Raw genomic sequence first — 20,192 nt, forward strand, 5'->3', positions numbered from 1 at the left:
GATTTGGTATTTTATTAGGGCACAGATTAAAGCCTCTTATGAGCAACAGATGTTGCGGTAAAGCATTGTGTCTGTTGGAGTGTCGCTATTAAACTGTACAAATATGAAATTTGAAAGAAAAACAGATTTTCCCCATTGAAATAACATGACATGGGTCAGAAACCCAGCGCTGACTACTGTAGCTAGAAACGGCTGATTTTTAATGGAATCTCTTCATAGGCGTACAGAGGCCCTTTATCACTCCCATCACTCCCGTGTCCCAATGGCCCTTTATCACTCCCATCACTCCCGTGTCCTGATGGCCCTTTATCAGTCCCGTGTCCCGATGGCCCTTTATCACTCCCATCACTCCTGTGTCCCAATGGCCCTTTATCACTCCCATCACTCCTGTGTCCCAATGGCCCTTTATCACTCCCATCACTTCTGTGTCCCAATGGCCCTTTATCACTCCCATCACTCCTGTGTCCCAATGGCCCTTTATCACTCCCATCACTCCCGTGTCCTGATGGCCCTTTATCAGTCCCGTGTCCCCATGGCCCTTTATCACTCCCATCACTCCTGTGTCCCAATGGCCCTTTATCACTCCCATCACTCCTGTGTCCCAATGGCCCTTTATCACTCCCATCACTTCTGTGTCCCAATGGCCCTTTATCACTCCCATCACTTCTGTGTCCCAATGGCCCTTTATCACTCCCATCACTCCTGTGTCCCAATGGCCCTTTATCGCTCCCGTGTCCCAATGGCCCTTTATCACTCCCATCACTCCTGTGTCCCAATGGCCCTTTATCACTCCCGTGTCCCAATGGCCCTTTATCACTCCCATCACTCCTGTGTCCCAATGGCCCTTTATCACTCCCATCACTCCTGTGTTCCAATGGCCTTTTATCACTCCTGTGTTCCAATGGCACGTCGTGTTCGCTGATCCAAGCTTAAGTTAAAAAGTCTAATTGGTGGTTAGAAAAACCCTTTGCAACTATGTTACAGCCAGAAAACTCCTTGTTTTCCATGAAAACAGTCCAGTGACCCCAAACGTTTGGAACAGTAGTGTACATGTATATAGGTTTATAATCAAGAAGGCAAAACATATTTTTATGTTTAAATTTATTTGGTGAAAAAATCACCAGGGGAAAAAAAATCCCAAATAATTTACAATTGCACATTTCTTGAGAGAAAATGAACCCATTTCCAGGGATTCCAGATATTCGCAGGTGAGATGAGTTTAGATCACAGGCCAGAGGAGGATCGGACCGAGCGGTTCATTAAATGGGTCAGAAGAAGTACAATAAGTTTGGATAAACCTGTAATAAAAACACATTAGATTTAGAGCTGGCACTTTAGGAGATTATCCTGTCCCGCTTTTGCCCCAAGCCTGCCTTCCATGGGTTGCAAACCATTTCATCTACCTAGAAACTAGTACCCATCCTGCGGAGTTACAGAACTTGGCACGTAGACCCCTTTAAAGTAATAGTCAATAATAGGACAAATCTACCCAAGACGGAAGCTGTAGGACACATACCGTGCAGGCTTCATCCAGACATGATGTGCTTGATGAATGCTGTGAAAATCAATGAATACAATCGTCAAAAAGAAAGGAATAAGATGGGGCATCAAGAACTTAGGTAGTGAGAGGGTTAAAGCTATTTTTATATTACATACAACGTTACTCAATACTACTGTATTTCTGCTGGAGTCGAAGAGCTTTGGCTGCAATGAGAGAAGCCATGGACTGGTGTTACGTACAAAGCTCTGAGACCCGCTTTACTGCGTATAATCTCTGGAGCAGTCTCTCACTACAGTGGATGTTCTCCAAGTCATCCCATTCAGAGTTCCTCCTCCATGGTCCATGGAAGGTACATGAGGACATCTCTTCCATGAGGTCATAATAAGTCCACGGGTGGTGTTCCGTAAGCCTAGTCATGTGTCATTGCGTGAAAGAAAAGTCTCAAGTGAAGTACCTTCATAGTTGATGCACCCATTTGTGTCTTCTTGTCCTGCCAGCAGCTGCTCTACTTCGCTCTCCTGCAGTTTCTCACCTGTGTTAAAGGCAGACAAGTCAATGACAGCTCTTCCTTACAAACCGAACAGTATATCTTTACAGCCATGTCTTTTACAGTAATGTTAAATTGCCTTCCCTAAAAATATATATACCCATTAAGAACCTCCAAGATTGTCCTTCACCACGTTGGGTGACCTATCCAATTGAGAGAACCTTCACCTTCTATCCATTTCTTACCCAAAGTAGCAAGAACGTGACGCAATTCAGCTCCCATCACGGTTCCGTTGCTTTCCTTGTCAAAGACACGGAGACCCTCCACAAAGTCCTCAAAAGAGCCCTGGTCCTTGTTCTTCGAAATGTGCTGGAGCATTGGAAGGAAGGTCTCGAAATCCACGAGTTTGGTGTTCAACTCTGCAGGGAGATAACAGTTTCAAGTTAGTAGATAAGAATGAGGTGTCTAGGGATTTAAGGAGCTTTTCCATGGAGAAAGTAAAGAGTTGGTCAATATCCCCTTTTGTGACAGCTGTAGCACCACTAAATATATGTGGTTAGTGTGATTGCTTCTTTCTCCGAACACAAAGCCAACGTTTAACTTTAAATGGAACAGTGAAGTTCTAAATATCTTGGTAGGACTCTGTGTGATCTTTTCTTTCTAAGAGTAAGACCGCTGTGTGATATTATTGTCTCTGCAAATATTCTCTCCATCCTCGTCTAGTCTTCACAGCTTAAAAAAAATAAATCCTTGCACAGTGTACGGCCTAGAGGAATATAAAGAACCAGGCAGCTGACAAGCTTCGGCTATTAAGTCATCCCAAGATATTCGTTCTTAGAGGTGGCCATCTGAGCCTTCCGAGCTACTGTGATTTTCTGTGCCCTGGTATAGATTCCACCCATGGATAACAACGCGCATACCAGGACTTAGTGAAATGTCAGCCCTTCCCCCTCCACACACGGCACAGTTTTGGGAATGTGATTTTCAACTCTGGCATCTCGGCTACCAATGGAAACTTGAAAGGTCTCTCAATCAGACGTCGACATTTTCTTATCCTCCTTTGAGGAATCAACCTGACCTTGAGGGACCTTGGTGGACGATGGGCATTTCTCTTCGAATATCTGCTCCCTCGAAATCAGGAGGGGCAGTAATGTCCACACTCGTCTTCAGCTGGCTGCGTTACCCCCCCCCTCCCCAGTCTGCATGCTTACGGTTTAAAGGGGCTTAATCCCCCCTCCGAAATAGAATGAGCTTGGTGCCAGGTGTAGAGGTTCAACTGTTTCTACCAAATGGAAGGTATGCCACATCGGGCCAGAAATCCCTGGATACACAGATCATCTTCCTAAAGTAACAGCATTTATACAGTAGATTGTTCTTGCATTCAGCATCTACTGTCTATGGCTCTGTCTTTCTGTAACATGCACAGAACTCTACATTTTCATTCATTCAAAAATAGTTATTATATATATATATATACTTAGAATCCAAAACATCATGCCGACCAAGCACTTGTTATTTCCAACCGGATTGACTATGTAACATGTTTTTTTTTTTGTAGAACTTTCCCTGGTATGGAGATTCCATGAGGTGTACAAACAGAAAAAAAACATATATAAAATAAAGCAGGTTCTTAGATTATTTGGTGCTAAATAACTAATATTTCCTACATCCTCAGTCCTCTCTCACCTTCGGCTTTAGGTCTTCCCAAAACCTTCAGAACTTCTGCGTTGGTCGGGTTCTGTCCCAGAGCCCTCAGAACATCCCCGACTTGCCCATATGTGATCTTCAGTTCTCCTCCGGGGGTACGGTCAAACAATTGAAAGGCTTCTTTGAATTCTAGGGACAAGAGAGGGACACCTTTAGCCTCTAATTATACCCCAAACTCTTATAGGGCAAGGTAATGTAACTCTGTTTTATTCGTAGACGGAGGAACATTGATTTTAGATTTTATCACGGGTTCGACGTATTTCTTTACTCATATGGGTATAAACAACTTGCGAAAGTGATATATTTTCCACCACCTCTGCATCACGCTCTCTGAAATTCTCACTGACAGGTGGGGGATATCGGCTGTCGCAGCAATAAGGCACTTTGGGTGTTGGGTTACCGTAATCTCCCTCAGAACTGTGCTATAATTATTTCTTTGTTCCACCCTCCATTCCAGAGAAACATTGTCTCCATTCCAGGTCCAGCCGTTAGCAGACAATCCCCCAGAGGATAGGAATGTTTAGAAGACCCGTTACGTTAAACTAACCTAGAAAGTTATCTGTAACAAAACCCATAGCTGTAGAAGGAGCAGAAACGAGAGTGCTCCAGGTCTATATGTTCAAGATGACCTCATTACCTTGATGTTGGCACCATATGAGTAGAAGACAAAGGGGGATATACTGCCCCCCCACACCTTGATCCAAATGTCTAATGTAGCAGGTTAAACTGGGACATAAGAACGGCCGATGACCCAAAAAAGGTGCAGTTAAGGACCTAGGGTCTCATTAGGCTGGTCTACTTCTGTTTGACCCTCATCCTTAAGATCCACACTCTATAGAACTTTCACCTCTGGTTTCAAGGGATATACCTTTTGCCCTAAGGAAGGTTTTGTATGTGTAAGGGGGTCTTCCATTTAGACCCCCTAAGCCTCTCATAGCACACATACACTCCAAGCCTGTCTTCTCTGGCCCTACCTTCTTACATGTTTCTTATTATAGAGTGCACCTTTTTTAGAACTACCTCCTTTAGATTGCAAGCCTTTAAGGTCAGTATCTCACCTTAGTTTGTATTATACAAACATACCTCCCAACATTTAATATATATACATAAAATAGACCTAAGCAGAGAAAAAAATAATCATAAGAAATAATTTACCTTCAATCTGGTCGGCGCTGAACTCAATCTGTAGAAAAAGCAAAAAAAAAAGTGTTTTTGGTGTAGAATGGTACAAGGTTCCTCCATAAAGACAGACAAAAGGGCTGATCAGTACCGTCTCACCCATCCAACCTGCCTTTATTACTTTATGAACAGTCTGAGCATTCATAAATACCTGCACTGGATGGCTGTTCCAGTAACTAGTTCCCTTTCTGTACTTGTAACCTTGTCCCTTTGTCTTCTACCAATTCTAAATCATACTGCCTTGTCCTACCATGATTATATTGATGTGTTCTCCACCCTATGTAGTCATAAATATGACTTTCCTAATATTAAACTTTGTAGGAACTTGGTAACATCTAAGTTGATTACCTCTGAAAGAATGCCCACTGTATTTTTCATGGATGGTCAGTAATCAGCTGTCCCCCTTTGGTTGAACTAGAATGTCCACCTGGGTTCTACACAGTTTCCAATTTTTCATACTAGCTGAGTAATAACTCTTACACCAAAACACTATCCCAGCAAGAAGTGCTCTCGAAAAGCTCGGCTGTACATCGTGCTCTTCACAGCTCTTCACGTGGCCTGTCTTTGTTTCTCTGTAGACCACGATACCCTCGTAGACTTATTTGTATCACCCTTTTTTGATAATTAAGTAACAATTTGGAAGTTCTGAAATGCGTCATCTGCTTCCTTGGTGAGAGGAACATTCTACATGGCTCATTGTAGAAGACAAGCATTCTCTTTAATCTTCCCTTTGGGTCTGGATGGAATTGTCCCGTTGGGATTATTTGCGGGTCAGACCCCGATAACAAAAACGCTGCTTTCTCTTTCACCCCTGAGAAAATGGTAACTTCTGTCAGTTATTCACCACTACCTGGTTGCTCCAAGTTCCTTCACAATTATCACCAACAAACTCAATCTGATTACCCAATAACCCAAACCACTTTGCTCCATCTCATCTAGGCACGCGTGACCATGAATTGGGCAATTAGCTGAACCTGTTCTAATTTAGTGAGTGTCAATTGATGATGAGCTCCAACACTTAGAGGAGTTATTTTAACCAGAGACCCGATGATGTGTCATTCAGCTGCTAAACCTCGATTTAAACACATCGTAACTTGATGGAGATTAGAGGAAAATGTAAACGTCCCTTTAATTAGGACCATATGATAAACCTTTCCAAGTACGTTCAAGGTCAATACAGAGAGATCTTTTTGGAGGTACCTTCCAGGGAAGACGTGGGCATCACTTAAGATGGGAAGAAAGGAGCTTAAAGAAGTCTCTTTACTGTTAAATCGTGGAATTGACGTCATCTGAGGTCCTTTTGGCCGATTCGATCAATAAATTCAAAAACCTATGGATGTTTTTCTAGATATGAAACGCATGCAGGGTTATCAGGAGTAAAAGGAGATCCAAGAAGAGTCCGACTGCCTTGGAGTCAAGAAGGGATTTTTGTTTCTTTCAGGATGATATTACTGTCTTGGTGGGTTTTTTCTCCTTCTTCTGGATCAACTAATATGGGTTTGTGGGATGGTTGGACTTGATGGACTTTGTCTTTTCTCAACCTGATTAACTATTTAATTGTCACAGAGGGAGAACCATCCCCAACACCAACGTTTACTGAGACTTAACTATCATTACATCAACAGCCAGAGAGTTTATGCTGTGAGCTCCGGACACACAGATCACATAACATCAACTGCCGCTAAAATACCAACTACCAGACAGACAGGACCTTCGTAACATCAACTGCCGCAGAACCAGGACTCCTCTAACATCAACTGCCAATGATACAGACAGACGTTACAACAAGAGACCAGAATCTAAACTAGAGGATCAGAAGATGGAATAGAAGGAAGATTTACTTTACTGAGAGGGTGGTAGATAAGTGGAACAGCCTCCAAGCAGAAGTGGTAGAGGGTAATACAGTGAGGGGATTTAAACATGCATGGGATAGACATAAGGCTCCTGAATCTAAGACGAAGCCGACGACTGTCTAGAACTTCTGAAGAATCCAATAAAAAAGAGATTTAGTGGAAGTTTGGAAGAGAGGAAGCAGACTCGGGTTACACGATGACTTCACAGACCAGCGGAACCGATGAGTTTATTATAAATCAGACAAAATAGAGACGGGGCTGCAAGATTCCGTGTCGAGAGTAATTAAAAGGTTAATTGGTTCTCCATAAGCAGTACAGGAGTTAGTGGTAGAGAGGCTCTGCCTTTCATGATAGGCAATAAGGCTTTATTAGTTAGCCGCTAGTTTAAAGCGCGATTAGTAAAACTCTAGAGGACTGTGAATAGGAAACATATCATAGAAAGTAAAAGTTTTTAAACTTTTAAGGTCAGTTAACTGTTGATGTATCAATCTGTCCTCAAATACTCCAAGACTTTTAACAGATAACCTTACTTTCTAGATGGTACTTACTGTGACACTTTTGGGGTCAAATGGAACTTCTTTGGGGGGCTCTGGCGCAGCAGGTGCAGGGGCGGCCGCAGGTTTGGGGGCCTCCTTCTTTGGCTCAGGTTTCTTGGGGGCCATGTTGTAAAGGAGGCTGAGATGCACGGACGGAAGACACAGGTGCGGACAGAGAAGGAATGACAAAGCCAGCGGGGTCTCCCAGCCTCTTCTTATATGCAGGGAGAGCAGTCTGTGCTTCTATATAAGGCAGGGCTCTCGGAGACGGATCGCTTGTCACTAAATCCATTGTTATCAAATCCTGGCCGTGGCACGGCCACGTTAACTCCTTCACTGCCAGACGGTCCTCGAAACTGGGTTCCTAGAGCTAAGGATCTCGTTATTGCATCAACTCATTCCACGTGTATAATATATGTGTGTGTGTGTGAATGATATGCGTATAAATTATATATATATATATATATATATATATATATATACACACACACATGTATACGCATATGTTCAAAAGTTTGGGGTCACTTAGAAATGTCCTTGTTTTTGAGAGAAAAGCAAATGTTATCCTTTAAAATAACATGAAATGGATCAGAAATCCAGCGCAGATGGGGTTAATGTTGTAAATGACTATTGTAGCTGGAAATGGCTGATTTTTAATGGAATCTCTTCATAGGCGTACAGAGGCCCTTTATCACTCCCATCACTCCTGTGTTCCAATGGCCCTTTATCACTCCCATCACTCCTGTGTCCCAATGGTCCTTTATCACTCCCATCACTCCTGTGTTCCAATGGCCCTTTATCACTCCCATCACTCCTGGGTTCCAATGGCACGTTGTGTTCCTTTATCCAAGTTTAAAAGGCTAATTGATGGTTAGAAAGCGTTTTGTAATTATGTTACCACCAGAAATGTCCTTGTTTTCCATGAAAACCGCTGAGTGACCCCAAACCTTTGAAAGGTAGTATATATATATATATATATATATATATATATATATATATATATATATTCATACATGTGTATGTAATCAAAATGAAAATTGCGTATCGCCGTATGAAATAATACCTTATTTTTATTGGATGAACAGCTTTTGATTAGCCCAATATTATGACATTCTGCAATAATTATATGTTGCGATCTGAAACAATGGAGATAAAATGTCACAACACACGGCACTTATTGTTAATTATTTTTTTTTTAGTTGAGACATGATTATATTTATATATATATATATATACACACATATATATAACATCGAAAAATAGCCGAACAAATACCCCCTGCGTGGCGGGCAGAGGAGGGGGCACAGCTGTCTAATGGTGGGGCGGCTTTGTCAAAATCCCAAGGTCAAATTTTCGGAACAGCTGCGGCCATCAGGATAGAGATATAAAAATAATAGCATTGCGGCATTACAGAAGCAGTTGTGAAGCCAGAGCCGATGTTGGCTGGGAAAAGCGTTCAGTCCGTGGGGGAGATCCCTTTTAGATTGTAAGCTCTAGTGAGCAAGACCCTTTGCTTAGTAAGGCTGCTTTACCTTGAGAATCTAGAAAGCAGGCTTTGTAAGAGTGGGAGGAGGAGAAGGGGGGGGACTTCAGGATCAGATAATGCTGGCTCTGCCACAGGCTGCCACCAATCTCTGCTTTCGTGGAGTTTTGTGAACTTTTCTCTCCGGAGACGATACGTGCCCCCCCCCCCAGATCTCTATGTACAGCTCAGAGTCACATAGACAGCAAAGTATCTCCAGACTAACGAGGAGATGTCCACAGATGTCAAACGACAAATGAAGAGAAAACCAGAGATGGTCTGCTCTGGGTAGGAGACCAACTCAATGTCATCCGACCCACCACCAAACTATTTGTCGGTTAGTCTGACCTCTGCTTGGGGGACATAACTTAGAAACCACCATCCACCCTTTCCACCCCCTCCATCCCGGCCACCCCCTCCACCTCCTTGCAGTCGTTCTCCACCCTGTCTGTTCCCTTTTTCCCTCTCTGTCTTTCCCCTTCTCCTCGGAACATGATTTCCCTCCTGAACAGCAACCCGTCGTCTAAAGATGAAAACATTGTTGAGTTTATTCTCAAAAGCCGGAATTCCATCGACTCGAAGCCTGGCTGTTAAAATGTCATCATGAAAGGGACGCGTATGATAGCTGAGTGGTCGCTTGAAGTTTTCTTGTTGCCCCTAAGAGATTCAGTAGGATCTCCTCTTATGCATTTGCCCCATTTCATGCCATCCCTTCCCTGTCCTTTTCTGCCACCGGTGGGCTGCTTCAAGCCAAAACACCCACCAAACAATTTATTTTATAAATTATCACCTATTAATGACACCTTTTCCATTAGGTTACATGTTATGGAAAAATGCCCCTTTCTCTTTCGCGTTGAGACCCTCGTTCAGGTTCTTCATCGGTTTGTCCGCTTGGTGGAAACCTCTACTCGGTTACTCCAAGTTCTCTCAGTCAATATGAGACCCACCAGAAGATAGGCGAGACTCCATTATGTCTCTCCTCTGAGAATGACCAAGCTGGTTCCTTATCCTGTATGGAGATTCAATCTTAACAATCACCACACAGTCCAAGGCCTGGCTCTTCTATTGCTTTTATTCCTCCTCTGTGATACCCTCATACCCAGCAAACATTCTAAGCTCCTGGAAAAGACAGGCACAGAGGAGGAAAGAGGGGCCCAGGGGAGGAAAAGAGGGGCACAGCTGAGGAAAGAGAGGCACAGGGGAGGAAAGAAGGGCTCAGGAGAAGAAAGATGGGCACAGGGGAGGAAAGAGAGGCACAGGGGAGGAAAGAGGGGCACAGGGGTTTAGATCACAAAAAAGGACTGTCAGGGACACTTGAAGTTTGTATGTATTGTATAAGTTACAACAGAACAGCGTGTTCTCCAGAGGACATTCGCTTTGTACACAATCCGACCCCAGTGGAATTCACGCCTCCGCCGTCAGGAGGATCCTATAGGATGTCTTATGCCCCCCACCCTACCCGGCTACCTTCAACAAGCTGTCACGAGATTAGAAACCTTACCCCGGCCAGGGGAGGTGTGTAATGCCTCGCAGGTTTCGTATTCTTTATATTCTGACTTTTCAGATTGAATGAAGGGCATTAGACTTAGAAAGCATGGCTGGGAGGTCTCAGCACCAACCACGTTATGACTCTCAGGTCTTCCGGAAATGGTAGAAATCCTCGCTCGGTCACAGAAATTCGGGAAGAAGGAAAGAATTCGCATTTTTTATTTAGTGTTTAGCCGGAGTATAGACTTCAATATCTCTCGGAGCTTCTCTGCTTTATTTTGTTGAAGGGGAACATTTTTACTGCCCGACTCAGGACACCTGTGTTGGGGGCTGGGATGGGGCCTGGCCAGGGGCTTGATCACCCACCCACCTTACCCGAAGAGCTGCCACTCGGTGCTTAGCTTGGCCACACGTGAGCTGCGATCGAGGTTTGTATGACAGCAGCACAGACCTCCGTCGATTTTACAGCTCTTTGAGATGGTTGGGGAGATCAGAGGATCCACGTTCCTTCTGCCCCCATAACCGGGACAGTTACCCAGAACAGAAAATCGGGACAGTTAGGCAGTATGAAGTGCTTTTGATATCAACAGTTCCTTGTAGCAGGGAAGGTATGTTTGCACATGTAAGGGGCTCCACTCTGGCCCTCTTTTACAATTTCTCCTCCACTTAGCACAGGTGGGCTTTTATTTGGCACAGGTGCAAAAGATAGACAATCACTCAGGCTCACCCGGGGAGATCCCAAAAACCTGTAGTGTTGGCTCGCAGGCATTTAAACCGACCACAGCCCTCCACGGCCATGACATCTTCCACTAAAGGTCCACGGGGCTGGGATTGGAGCTGTCATTAACAAAGAGTTACAATAGAATTAAAGGCTCATGAGCTTTAACATAAGAATGGGCAGCCTGATCACATGTGTCATTAACCGGCAGCTATTAATCCTCAATTAGCGTTGGGTAATTCCTGGCATAACTGAATACAGTTTTATCTGCCCGGGCTGGGGGCAAATAATTTCTCCTTATTAATAAGCAGGTTAGAGTCCCTACACATAGGTCTGTCTGCCTAATGAGGTTATATCTTTAGCGACACCTGCTGGACAAATTATGGTAAGACAAGCCATCACATCTTTAACCTTTCATTATTCTGCATTATCATAGATATCTCCATCTATATTATTTACATTGATCTTACATTGACTGATATTTGGTGATAATGTAACACAATATTGAATCAGCTCAGCCATCTTCCTCAGCACAGACCCTTGTAATCCATGCTAATCGTAAAGCTGCGTCTTCCTCGCACCTCTGGAGGTCTGGTGATGGACGCCCAATGCCCAGATCCTGAATCTGAAGTACAATGAAGGATAACTGAAAAGAGGAAAAAGGAAGGAATAGAAGAAGGAAGGACAGAGAAGAAAACACTATGAAAGAGAGAAAAAAATAGAAGAGAAAGAAAAGATGAAAGAAGGAAAGAAAGAGACAAAGGAAAAAAATAAAGAGAAGATGACAAAGAAGGAAGGAGGGAAGGAAAAAATGAAGAAGGAAGGAAAAGAAGGGAGGACTGAAGTACGATGAGCTTGACATATAAAGTCTACTTGGTGGCTTCTATATTTTAGGCTGAATGTACATATTTAGGTAGGGGTTATTGCGTGGGAGCCGCTATGTGTGGGGTGCCTATGGGTACCTGGCAGTAAATCTTCCTCCCCTTGTTCAGTTCCTCACATTTTATTAAATAGGCTTGTGTTTTACTGTTTTTTGGTTGCTTATGGTTACCACCTCTAGTGGGAGACTGCGCCATGCACCCACTTCTTTCAGTGCCTCTTACTCCCAGGGTCTTTTCGCTCCTTCCTCGGGGCATAACCTCTTGTTCTAACTTGGGTGTCATTGTACAAAAATGCGTCTCCTACCTTGCTGACAAACACCACTTGTTCTGGGTGAATGGAGGGAGGGTTCAGACAGGGAGGGTCCGGCTCACTTAGTCATGGTCCTCCGGGGACACATTAAGCCTGAGAATGCCTGGACGCTCACTGGTAGACAGGTTAACTTCGTGCGCCGCCGGAGCTTCTAATGGGGGTGACCATGAAAGTTTGGGCTCTGGAGCTGTCCATCATTGTGTCGGCCATTACTCTAACCTCGTCTGGGTGGGCTATGGTGAGTACCATCTGTTTGTTGATCGTAAGAGGCTGCGTCCCAGGGTTAGTATAACTAGAAGACCACGACACATGGGGTTCGAGTTCCTGTACAGGGGCCGGGGATGGCCAAAGGAGGTGTGGGTTATGTTAAGGATTGCAATATCCCAGGAGGACAAGATGTGGGGCAAGGGCATGATTGTAAAGTTATTTGCAGGACTTTGTAGACTGGAGGGGTAGGAACAGAGGGGCAGTTCTTACGAGGAATCGGAGTTGGGGTAGTGGTTGAGTAATATTTATACATGGATAGTTTCCCTTTATCTGAGTTTGAAATGGAAGCATCTTCCAGAGTTCTGTCCTCGTGTCCGCTTCTTCTTGGTGTCTTCTTAGCCCATGTCTGAGTCCTAAGTATCCCCAAAAGCTTGCACTTTAATAAATTGGATGTAGACCTTACAAGTAATGCCACTCGGATCTTAAGCCCTATGCTTCTTGACCTTGATAGGTCTGGGTAATACCTGCCCTGTTGATAGAAAGGGTTAATTCTCTCGCACACCCTTGTGTTTCTGCCCCAATGTCCTTTTTTTCAGACCCGCTGTCTCCCTAGAGCTGTTTGCACGGCTTAACCCCTTTTCTGCTGGTAGGCTTGGAATGTTGTAACTTCTGTAGATTACTGATTCATTGTTCCGAGATGACCCCGGGCACGGAAGGGGTAACACAGACATGGCGGTGTGAAAAATGGCATCTACACGTTGGACGCAGACTGTCCGTCACAAGGAGACAATCTCAGTCCTGCCAAATGGGCAAATACCTAAGGACTGAGCATTTTGGCTCGTTACTCACACATATACACAAGAGGTCATTGTCAAGTTGTTAAGCTTGTGAAGGAGTTAGAGCGTTGATTAGTATCTCCGATCCCGCAAAACCTTCTGAACAGAAGGTGCTAAATGTCTTTTCTCACCCAGCTCATGGTATTCCGTTACCTTGGAAAGTTGTATCAGGTTCTTCCTCTACAAAGAACTCCTCTGAGGTTAGGCGAATGTCAAATAAAACATATGATGTGGTTATTTAATGGATGCAAACCCCCCAAAACTCTATTTTAAGTTGTCATTGTTGTGGTTTTGTCTGGATCGACATTACCTGTGTTAAATTCATGGTTTAATGAGTTCATCTCTATCTGGTTTTTGGTACCCATCAGTAAAATTAAAACAGGTGGATTCTTCATTTTTACTGCTCTTACAGTAAAGGGGGGAAAAAAACATTTATTTTCACGTGAATAATGCTAGAAAATTCTAGAAAGGAAAAATTCTAGTAAATACGGTATTTTAAATATTTTTTCTTACTGGATAATTAATCTGAAAAAAATAACTGTTAATATTTATGATATTATGGACAAGACCCGGACAATAATGGACTGGACCAATTTTTCCTTAGGACTTAGAACAAGGAGACCTGACGATCACCCATTGAGAAAGTATTGCCATTTGGTTATGGATCTAATTTATTTAGCCCTTGGTTGGATTATCATAGGTGGACTCTGATGATGTCATCACAAAAGACGAACAGATATTTCTGCTGATCCAGGCAAAGCATCGATGCCAGAGAGAAATCAAGACACAAGCTGCTGTCGAGAAGTATGACACGATGAATGGTCAGTGAAAGAACATTTTAATGGGAGGGGGAAACACATCGGACTAATTTAAGGGTCATTTCTGGTGGCCCTAGGAGCGGGGACATCCGTCGCTTTGATAACATTGAACACTTGCTTTTCATCAGAAAGGAGGGGTGGAAAATCAGGTTATTTTGACATATTATTTCATTAACATACCACTTCTATATCTGTAGAAATTTTGTTTCCACCATGTTTCCTTACAGGGTTGGGATGTTCTCCGGAATGGGACGGTCTTACATGTTGGCCTCGTGGGTCCCCCAACCAACTGGTCTCTGTCCCCTGCCCGAAACACATCTATGATTTCAACCACCAAGGTAACTCCCATCATAGTCATCAACTTACAAACCCTGGAAGGAAGACCAAGGGCCTGGTCACCAGCTGAGATGCTATGACTTGAAGAATATGGCCCACCAACAATAGCTATATTCTCTACGCAACTCAACACATGGCCTCATAGCTCTAACATAAGATGAAGCCAAGTCCTTGGTCCAGCGTCTAAATCCAAACTGGATCTTTCCTATGGTAAATCCTAGAATGTCTTGAATGGGACTCACCAGATATTACCTACATATTAAACCACTCTTTGGTTGGATGCACAACCCTTACTATTGTATATAGAAAGTTCTTTCCATTGCTGGCCATATGGTTCATTAGACTCCATGATTCTAGAACTAATCAAAATGGTTCAGTAGAAATCACCCCCATCACAAGCTTGTTTCACACATTGCTGTATTCTACCCAAACTTCTCCGTCTCAGGCTTTGCTCATCGGAGATGTGGAGCATCTGGTCTTTGGGTTCAAGTATCAGGAATCAATCGAACTTGGGCCAACTACAGTGAGTGTGTGATCTTCGTCATTCCGGGAAAGCGGACTCAAGACAAGGTATCGCACAGATAAAACACAGCTACTTACTCGATTATATATAAGACAATGCTCTAAAAATACCCCTCGTCTTGTAATCGGTGTGGTCTCCTAATCAGACCTCAAATGAGGTCTGACTATTAGACTAAGATCCATCTGGGTATGTAAGTGTCCCCCTATATGCCACTCCGTCCCATTATATGCCTTTTAACCCCCTATATGCCAGAGTGGCATATAGGGGGTTAAAAGGCATAACATGGGACAGAGTGGCATATAGGGAGGGTATAAGGCATGCCTGGGGGCAAATAAACATAACTGGGGGCAGGTTGGTAAATAAAAGGAAATTAAAAACAAAAAAATAGTTTACATGAATTAATATTTACTAGTAAAACTTTTTTCCTATAGGGTCGTCTTATAATCAGGCTTTTTCTTTTTTCCCTAAATTAATATTCAGATTTTGAGGGGTCGTCTTATAATCAGGGTCGTCTTATAATCGAGCAAATACGGTAGTTTCTTTTCTTTTTTTTACCCAAGAAGACCTTTTGTTGAGGGAAACTCTCGAGGTCTGGGACATCGTATCACAAGTCGGGGGGGTACATCAATGACCCCTATTTAGCTACTCTGAGTGGAAATTAACCAGAGTGTATCCGTCTTCCAACAGAAAGTGTTCGATCGACTCCGTGTTATATACACGGTGGGATACTCGGCCTCTCTTGCGGCACTCCTGCTGGCGATCTGCATTCTTTGCTACTTTAAGTAAGTCACTCGCTCTTAAAAGAGAGAGATAGAAGAAAGAATCAACGTTTTCCATTTCTCTTTAAAAACCCTCTTTAGAACGCCGGTGTTTGTAATGGACAGTGACAACTTCTCAGAAAGGAGATCATTCTTGACCCTTAGAATACGGGTTCCTTTCCCACAGACACTGTTTAAGAAGAAGAAGAAGGAGTCTTTCCCCAATCCCCAAGTCTGTGTACTGGATAAGTCATCTCTTACAATTTTCATGTCCCTGCTTGGCTTATTTGCTAAAAACACGTTTAGAATTCTTTGTCCAAGAAGCTAAAAGAAATGGAATCCCAACGAAGGAACCTCAGATTCCTAAGAAATCATTCTGACCTGTTTTGAGAAGGTGTCACTGTCCAAAAATAACATTGCGTTGGACGAAGGACTTCCAAGGACATCTTGTATTGAACTTTTTATTTTCTAGTTTAGTTTTCTTTTTCTCGCCCCCTGTAGACGCCTGCACTGCACCCGAAACTACATCCACATCCATCTATTCACTTCATTCGTATGCCGGGCGGGAAGCATCTTCCTAAAAGATGCAGTTTTGTATTCAGGGGACGATAAAGCTACATCCGGAGATGAGAATGGTGAATTCCAACTTTCAAAGGGGACAGACGTCCAATGGGTGAGTTCTTGACAGTAGACTCCGACCAAACTGCTGTTGGAGACGATCAACGAGTGAATCTGATTACAGGACCATTGGCGGACCCTGAGCCAACTGGTTTAAATACAACTTTGCCTTAAAGTTTTTTCTTTGGTGGTAAATAAATGGAACAGCATCCCAGTAAAAGTGGTAGCGGGTAATACAGTGAGGGTATTAAACATGCATGGGATAGGCATACGGCTCCTGAATCTAAGACGAGACCAACGACTGATTAAGGTTTGAGTCTTTACAGTAAGACTAGATGGGTTGGATGGGTCTTTCTGACGCTTTTTGTATCTGCCTCTTGGCTCCTTCTTATAGGTTGGCTGCAAGCTGACGGTGACAATATTCCTCTACTTCTTGGCCACGAACCACTACTGGATACTGGTGGAAGGTCTCTATCTGCATAGCCTGATATTCATGGCCTTCTTGTCACATCGTAGCTACTTCTGGGCACTAACCATCATAGGATGGGGTAAGAAAAAAATGGTCTTTTTTGGAAAGGTGTCACTATTCAGCCAAACTGACTCACTTGACCATAAAGTGGAGCTTCCGTCGACTGCACGGCGTTAAAAGGTGTTTCAGAATCTTCACGAAGAAGTCAATGTTACAATGTTTCTTCCCGCAGGTCTCCCAGCCGTGTTTGTCTCAGTGTGGGCGAGCGTGCGGGTGTCTCTGGCCGATACGCAGTACGTACCATACCCTCGCACCCTTAGCCAGGGTCACAGGGTGAAAGCTGACTTTGTGGGGTCCACCGCGGTCTGACGAGGACCAATCCACTCGATACTAGCTCCAGAGAATTGCGCGGAGCACTTTTCCTTATTCACTGGCTTATCCGCTAGCTAGATTATTATAAACAGGCACGGTTTCCTAATTTTTAAATGTAAGAAAATGCTTAATCGCTTAATTGCATCTGGTTGATGACCTTTGTAGCTATTATACAGATGTTGCAGTCAATCGATGCAACCCAAAGAACAGATGCTTTATACAGATCCAGAGATTAGGTGCTTGTTTCATAGTCTGATACATTTTCTTATTAACTGATCTTATTGCTGAACCTGAATTCACAACAAGAGCCCCCGAGTCCCTCAACGAATCGCTCCTCGTTCCTTCTGCCGGTTTCTCTCCACGGTTATCTTTTCCCTGATAAACAGGTTTTCGGAATCCAGACGATAAGGTTTGCTTGTGTGCCGTGACAGATTTTAAGACACTGAGGATGGTAGATAAATGGAACAGCCTCCAAGCAGAAGTGGTAGAGGGTAATACAGTGAGGGGATTCAACATGCATGGGATAGACATACGGCTCCTAAATCTAAGACGAGACCAATGACTGCTTTACAGCAGGAAGAACAGGCAGACTAGACGGGGGCCGATCTGCCGGCAGGGTCTATGTTTCTACACTGGCTGATGCAGCCCTGAAAGCCTTAATATACTTTCTGCCATCTTTTCTAACGCTTACTCCCTTCCAGGTGTTGGGACGTCAGCGCCGGTCACATGAAGTGGATTTACCAGGCTCCTATCCTGGCTGCCACTCTGGTACGTGAGCAAGAAACATTTCCTCGTTTGGTTTATTGGTCCAACCTTTTGTTTTTAGGATGAGCATTGTCCAAAAGTAGAAGTTTTTTTTAAGGCAGACTCAAGGAATTTATCAGCTTGCAGTTATTTTAAGAGTCCACAATCATCAGGAAGTCGCTCAGACCTTCATTGACATTAAAAAAAAAAAGCCACAGACTCAAAATCATGAAGGTTTTTCGTGACCAGTAACATTGTTTTCCTCCAGGTGAATTTCTTCCTGTTTCTGAATATAGTCCGAGTTCTGGCCTCCAAACTCTGGACAAACACCGCAAAGCTGGACCCTCGGCAGCAATACAAGTGAGCAGCACCATAAAATATAAGTTTCTATCGCCGAATCATTGTGTGTTTCATCGCTTTAGAGTTACAGTACTGTTAGATAAGGGTTGGACAGTGTGAGGACCAAGCTAATTAATTATGGACCGGTTCAACGAGCTGAACTTTTGGAACCCTACTGATTCCAGCCATCAAAATAAATTTCATTGTGTTCATTATTGGTCGCCAGAGTCCAACAAGGCAAGCCATTGATTAATGACCAAGCTTTATCTTTTATGATTGTGCTTTGTGGCTTCACATGTCTCTTGAAGCCCATTCTTGGTGGAAGCTCCTGATGCTCGCTCTTGTTCCCTTGTGTCTCTTTTCTTGATACGTTATTTTCTGTGTTGTTCCAGAAAGCTCCTGAAGTCCACCCTAGTTCTCGTGCCTCTGTTTGGGGTACATTACATCCTTTTCATGGCCATTCCTTATACAGAGGTGACAGGGTGGCTCTGGCAAATACAGATGCATTACGAGATGTTCTTCAACTCCTCTCAGGTACAAAACCAACCTAACGCTCAGCGCAGACATAATGTATGGCCGTACGATGGTGAACAACGGGGACACGGCTGACCTTTTGATTCTGCCAGTGCCTTACGTGGCGCTGCGTAAACTGGGCACCAAAACGTACAAGCTTGGAGTTTGGCCAACATCGCATAGGTAGAATAAACACAATGTTTACGGGTACCTTGTCTTTCCTAGCCTTTGTGGCCAAAAATAGCCTCTTTGTAGAAGAGTGAGTGTTGTGTGCTGTACTTGAGTGCAAATTTGGGGAAGCTTTATAGATTTTACGAGTGTTAAACCAAATTAGAACTTCTTTGATTTCCTTTTCTGCAGGGATTCTTTGTTGCGATCATCTACTGCTTCTGCAACGGTGAGGTGAGTTATACAACAGAGGTTTGCGTAGGGAGCAACAAGGGTTTGCTATTCACCTTCTAACCACAAACGCGTATCTTTATCGTACGTATATGTTTGGATCTTACTAATCTTCCTTTTCCAGCTAAGCAAAAATGTGCTCACTAATGGACAATGCAGATGGTGACCAACCATGTAGATTCAACCCATGTCTCCCGATTTACAAATCGCACTCGCAATGCTTAATAGAATCAAACCGTAAAGGATCTGCGTATCAGCCTCTTAATTTTACGAGAACATCTGTCGTCCAATCTACCCCCCAGGTCCAGGCCGAGGTCCGCAAGTTCTGGTTCCGCCGGAACTTATCCGCAGATCTTAAACAGAAATCTCGTATGACCAGCACAGGTGGCAGCTGTCACTACGGAGGAGTCTTATCGCACACCACAAACAGCGTCTGCATGAGCATGGCGGGCAGGGGAAGACGGTTATCGCCACCGGCACACTCCACATCTCACCTGCTGGGGTTCTTCATTGCCAGCACCTCACCTCTAGCGGGTAACACCAGAGATGGCCATGAAACCCACACCGTAACATAAAAGGGAAACAGATAAGAGCTGGATCGTACAATCTGACGCTATATGCAACGTCCTTGCGACATCTGCTTGCGACTTTAGAAACGACGGAGTCTGCTCACCCCAAGCACTTACTGAAGTGAATGCGGAACATAGGATTATTTTTACGAGATGTTCACGATCCATTCGGACGTAACCTGGTCTTCACCACAAGCGGTTTCTATACAGTCACTGGCTGCAGGCTATGATCCTCCGGGACTCTTAATGACTGCGGGTTATGTCCCAATGCCACTTTATTTATTGTCTTTTTTCTGTACTCTTGTTGGCTGTAGGACATCATTCCACTGAATGGTTCCATTAACTCTGCAAGCTTCCATTCTTTATAGTCTAGTCGCGGCCTCCATATATGCTTTAAGAACCAATGTTAACCCCTTCACCAGGGCTGCGTCCAACATCTAGACGGCAGAACTTTTTTTATAGAACACTTCCATATGGTTTAGTTCTGTAAACATCACATGGCAGCTATT

General features: G+C 43.8%; 2 protein-coding genes across 2 annotated transcripts; one reads left to right on the plus strand and one right to left on the minus strand.

Moving 5' to 3' along the window:
- Positions 1 to 1,086: 1,086 nt before the first annotated feature.
- Positions 1,087 to 7,464, minus strand: MYL4 (myosin light chain 4). Its single transcript, XM_053453006.1, has 7 exons — positions 7,276 to 7,464; positions 4,851 to 4,878; positions 3,675 to 3,824; positions 2,234 to 2,407; positions 1,956 to 2,033; positions 1,517 to 1,555; positions 1,087 to 1,298 (listed from the first exon to the last, which is right to left on the minus strand). Exons 1-6 carry the CDS (start codon positions 7,387 to 7,389, stop codon positions 1,527 to 1,529), a joined length of 573 nt encoding a protein of 190 aa, XP_053308981.1. The 5' UTR covers positions 7,390 to 7,464; the 3' UTR covers positions 1,087 to 1,298; positions 1,517 to 1,526.
- LOC128470894 (parathyroid hormone/parathyroid hormone-related peptide receptor-like) lies at positions 7,408 to 19,724 on the plus strand. Its single transcript, XM_053452751.1, has 14 exons — positions 7,408 to 7,428; positions 7,489 to 7,680; positions 13,926 to 14,046; positions 14,271 to 14,381; positions 14,825 to 14,949; positions 15,590 to 15,684; positions 16,162 to 16,333; positions 16,673 to 16,826; positions 16,980 to 17,040; positions 17,821 to 17,887; positions 18,132 to 18,223; positions 18,595 to 18,736; positions 19,076 to 19,117; positions 19,417 to 19,724. Exons 1-14 carry the CDS (start codon positions 7,408 to 7,410, stop codon positions 19,687 to 19,689), a joined length of 1,668 nt encoding a protein of 555 aa, XP_053308726.1. The 3' UTR covers positions 19,690 to 19,724.
- Positions 19,725 to 20,192: the final 468 nt, after the last annotated feature.

The sequence above is a fragment of the Spea bombifrons genome, chromosome 13, assembly GCF_027358695.1.
Source record: "Spea bombifrons isolate aSpeBom1 chromosome 13, aSpeBom1.2.pri, whole genome shotgun sequence".
In the NCBI taxonomy this organism is placed as follows: domain Eukaryota; kingdom Metazoa; phylum Chordata; class Amphibia; order Anura; family Pelobatidae; genus Spea; species Spea bombifrons.

Excerpts from the sequence above, each read along its gene's own strand:
- MYL4 (XM_053453006.1), bottom strand. The coding sequence starts at position 7,389 with ATGGCCCCCAAGAAACCTGAGCCAAAGAAGGAGGCCCCCAAACCTGCG. Across the intron at positions 2,034-2,233 it reads TCACGTTCTTGCTACTTTGG|GTGAGAAACTGCAGGAGAGC; the intron begins GTAAGAAATGGA and ends CCTTTAACACAG. Across the intron at positions 1,556-1,955 it reads TGGGTGCATCAACTATGAAG|CATTCATCAAGCACATCATG; the intron begins GTACTTCACTTG and ends TGATTTTCACAG.
- LOC128470894 (XM_053452751.1), top strand. The coding sequence starts at position 7,408 with ATGCACGGACGGAAGACACAG. Across the intron at positions 14,047-14,270 it reads GAAGTATGACACGATGAATG|GGTTGGGATGTTCTCCGGAA; the intron begins GTCAGTGAAAGA and ends GTTTCCTTACAG. Across the intron at positions 19,118-19,416 it reads ACTGCTTCTGCAACGGTGAG|GTCCAGGCCGAGGTCCGCAA; the intron begins GTGAGTTATACA and ends TCTACCCCCCAG.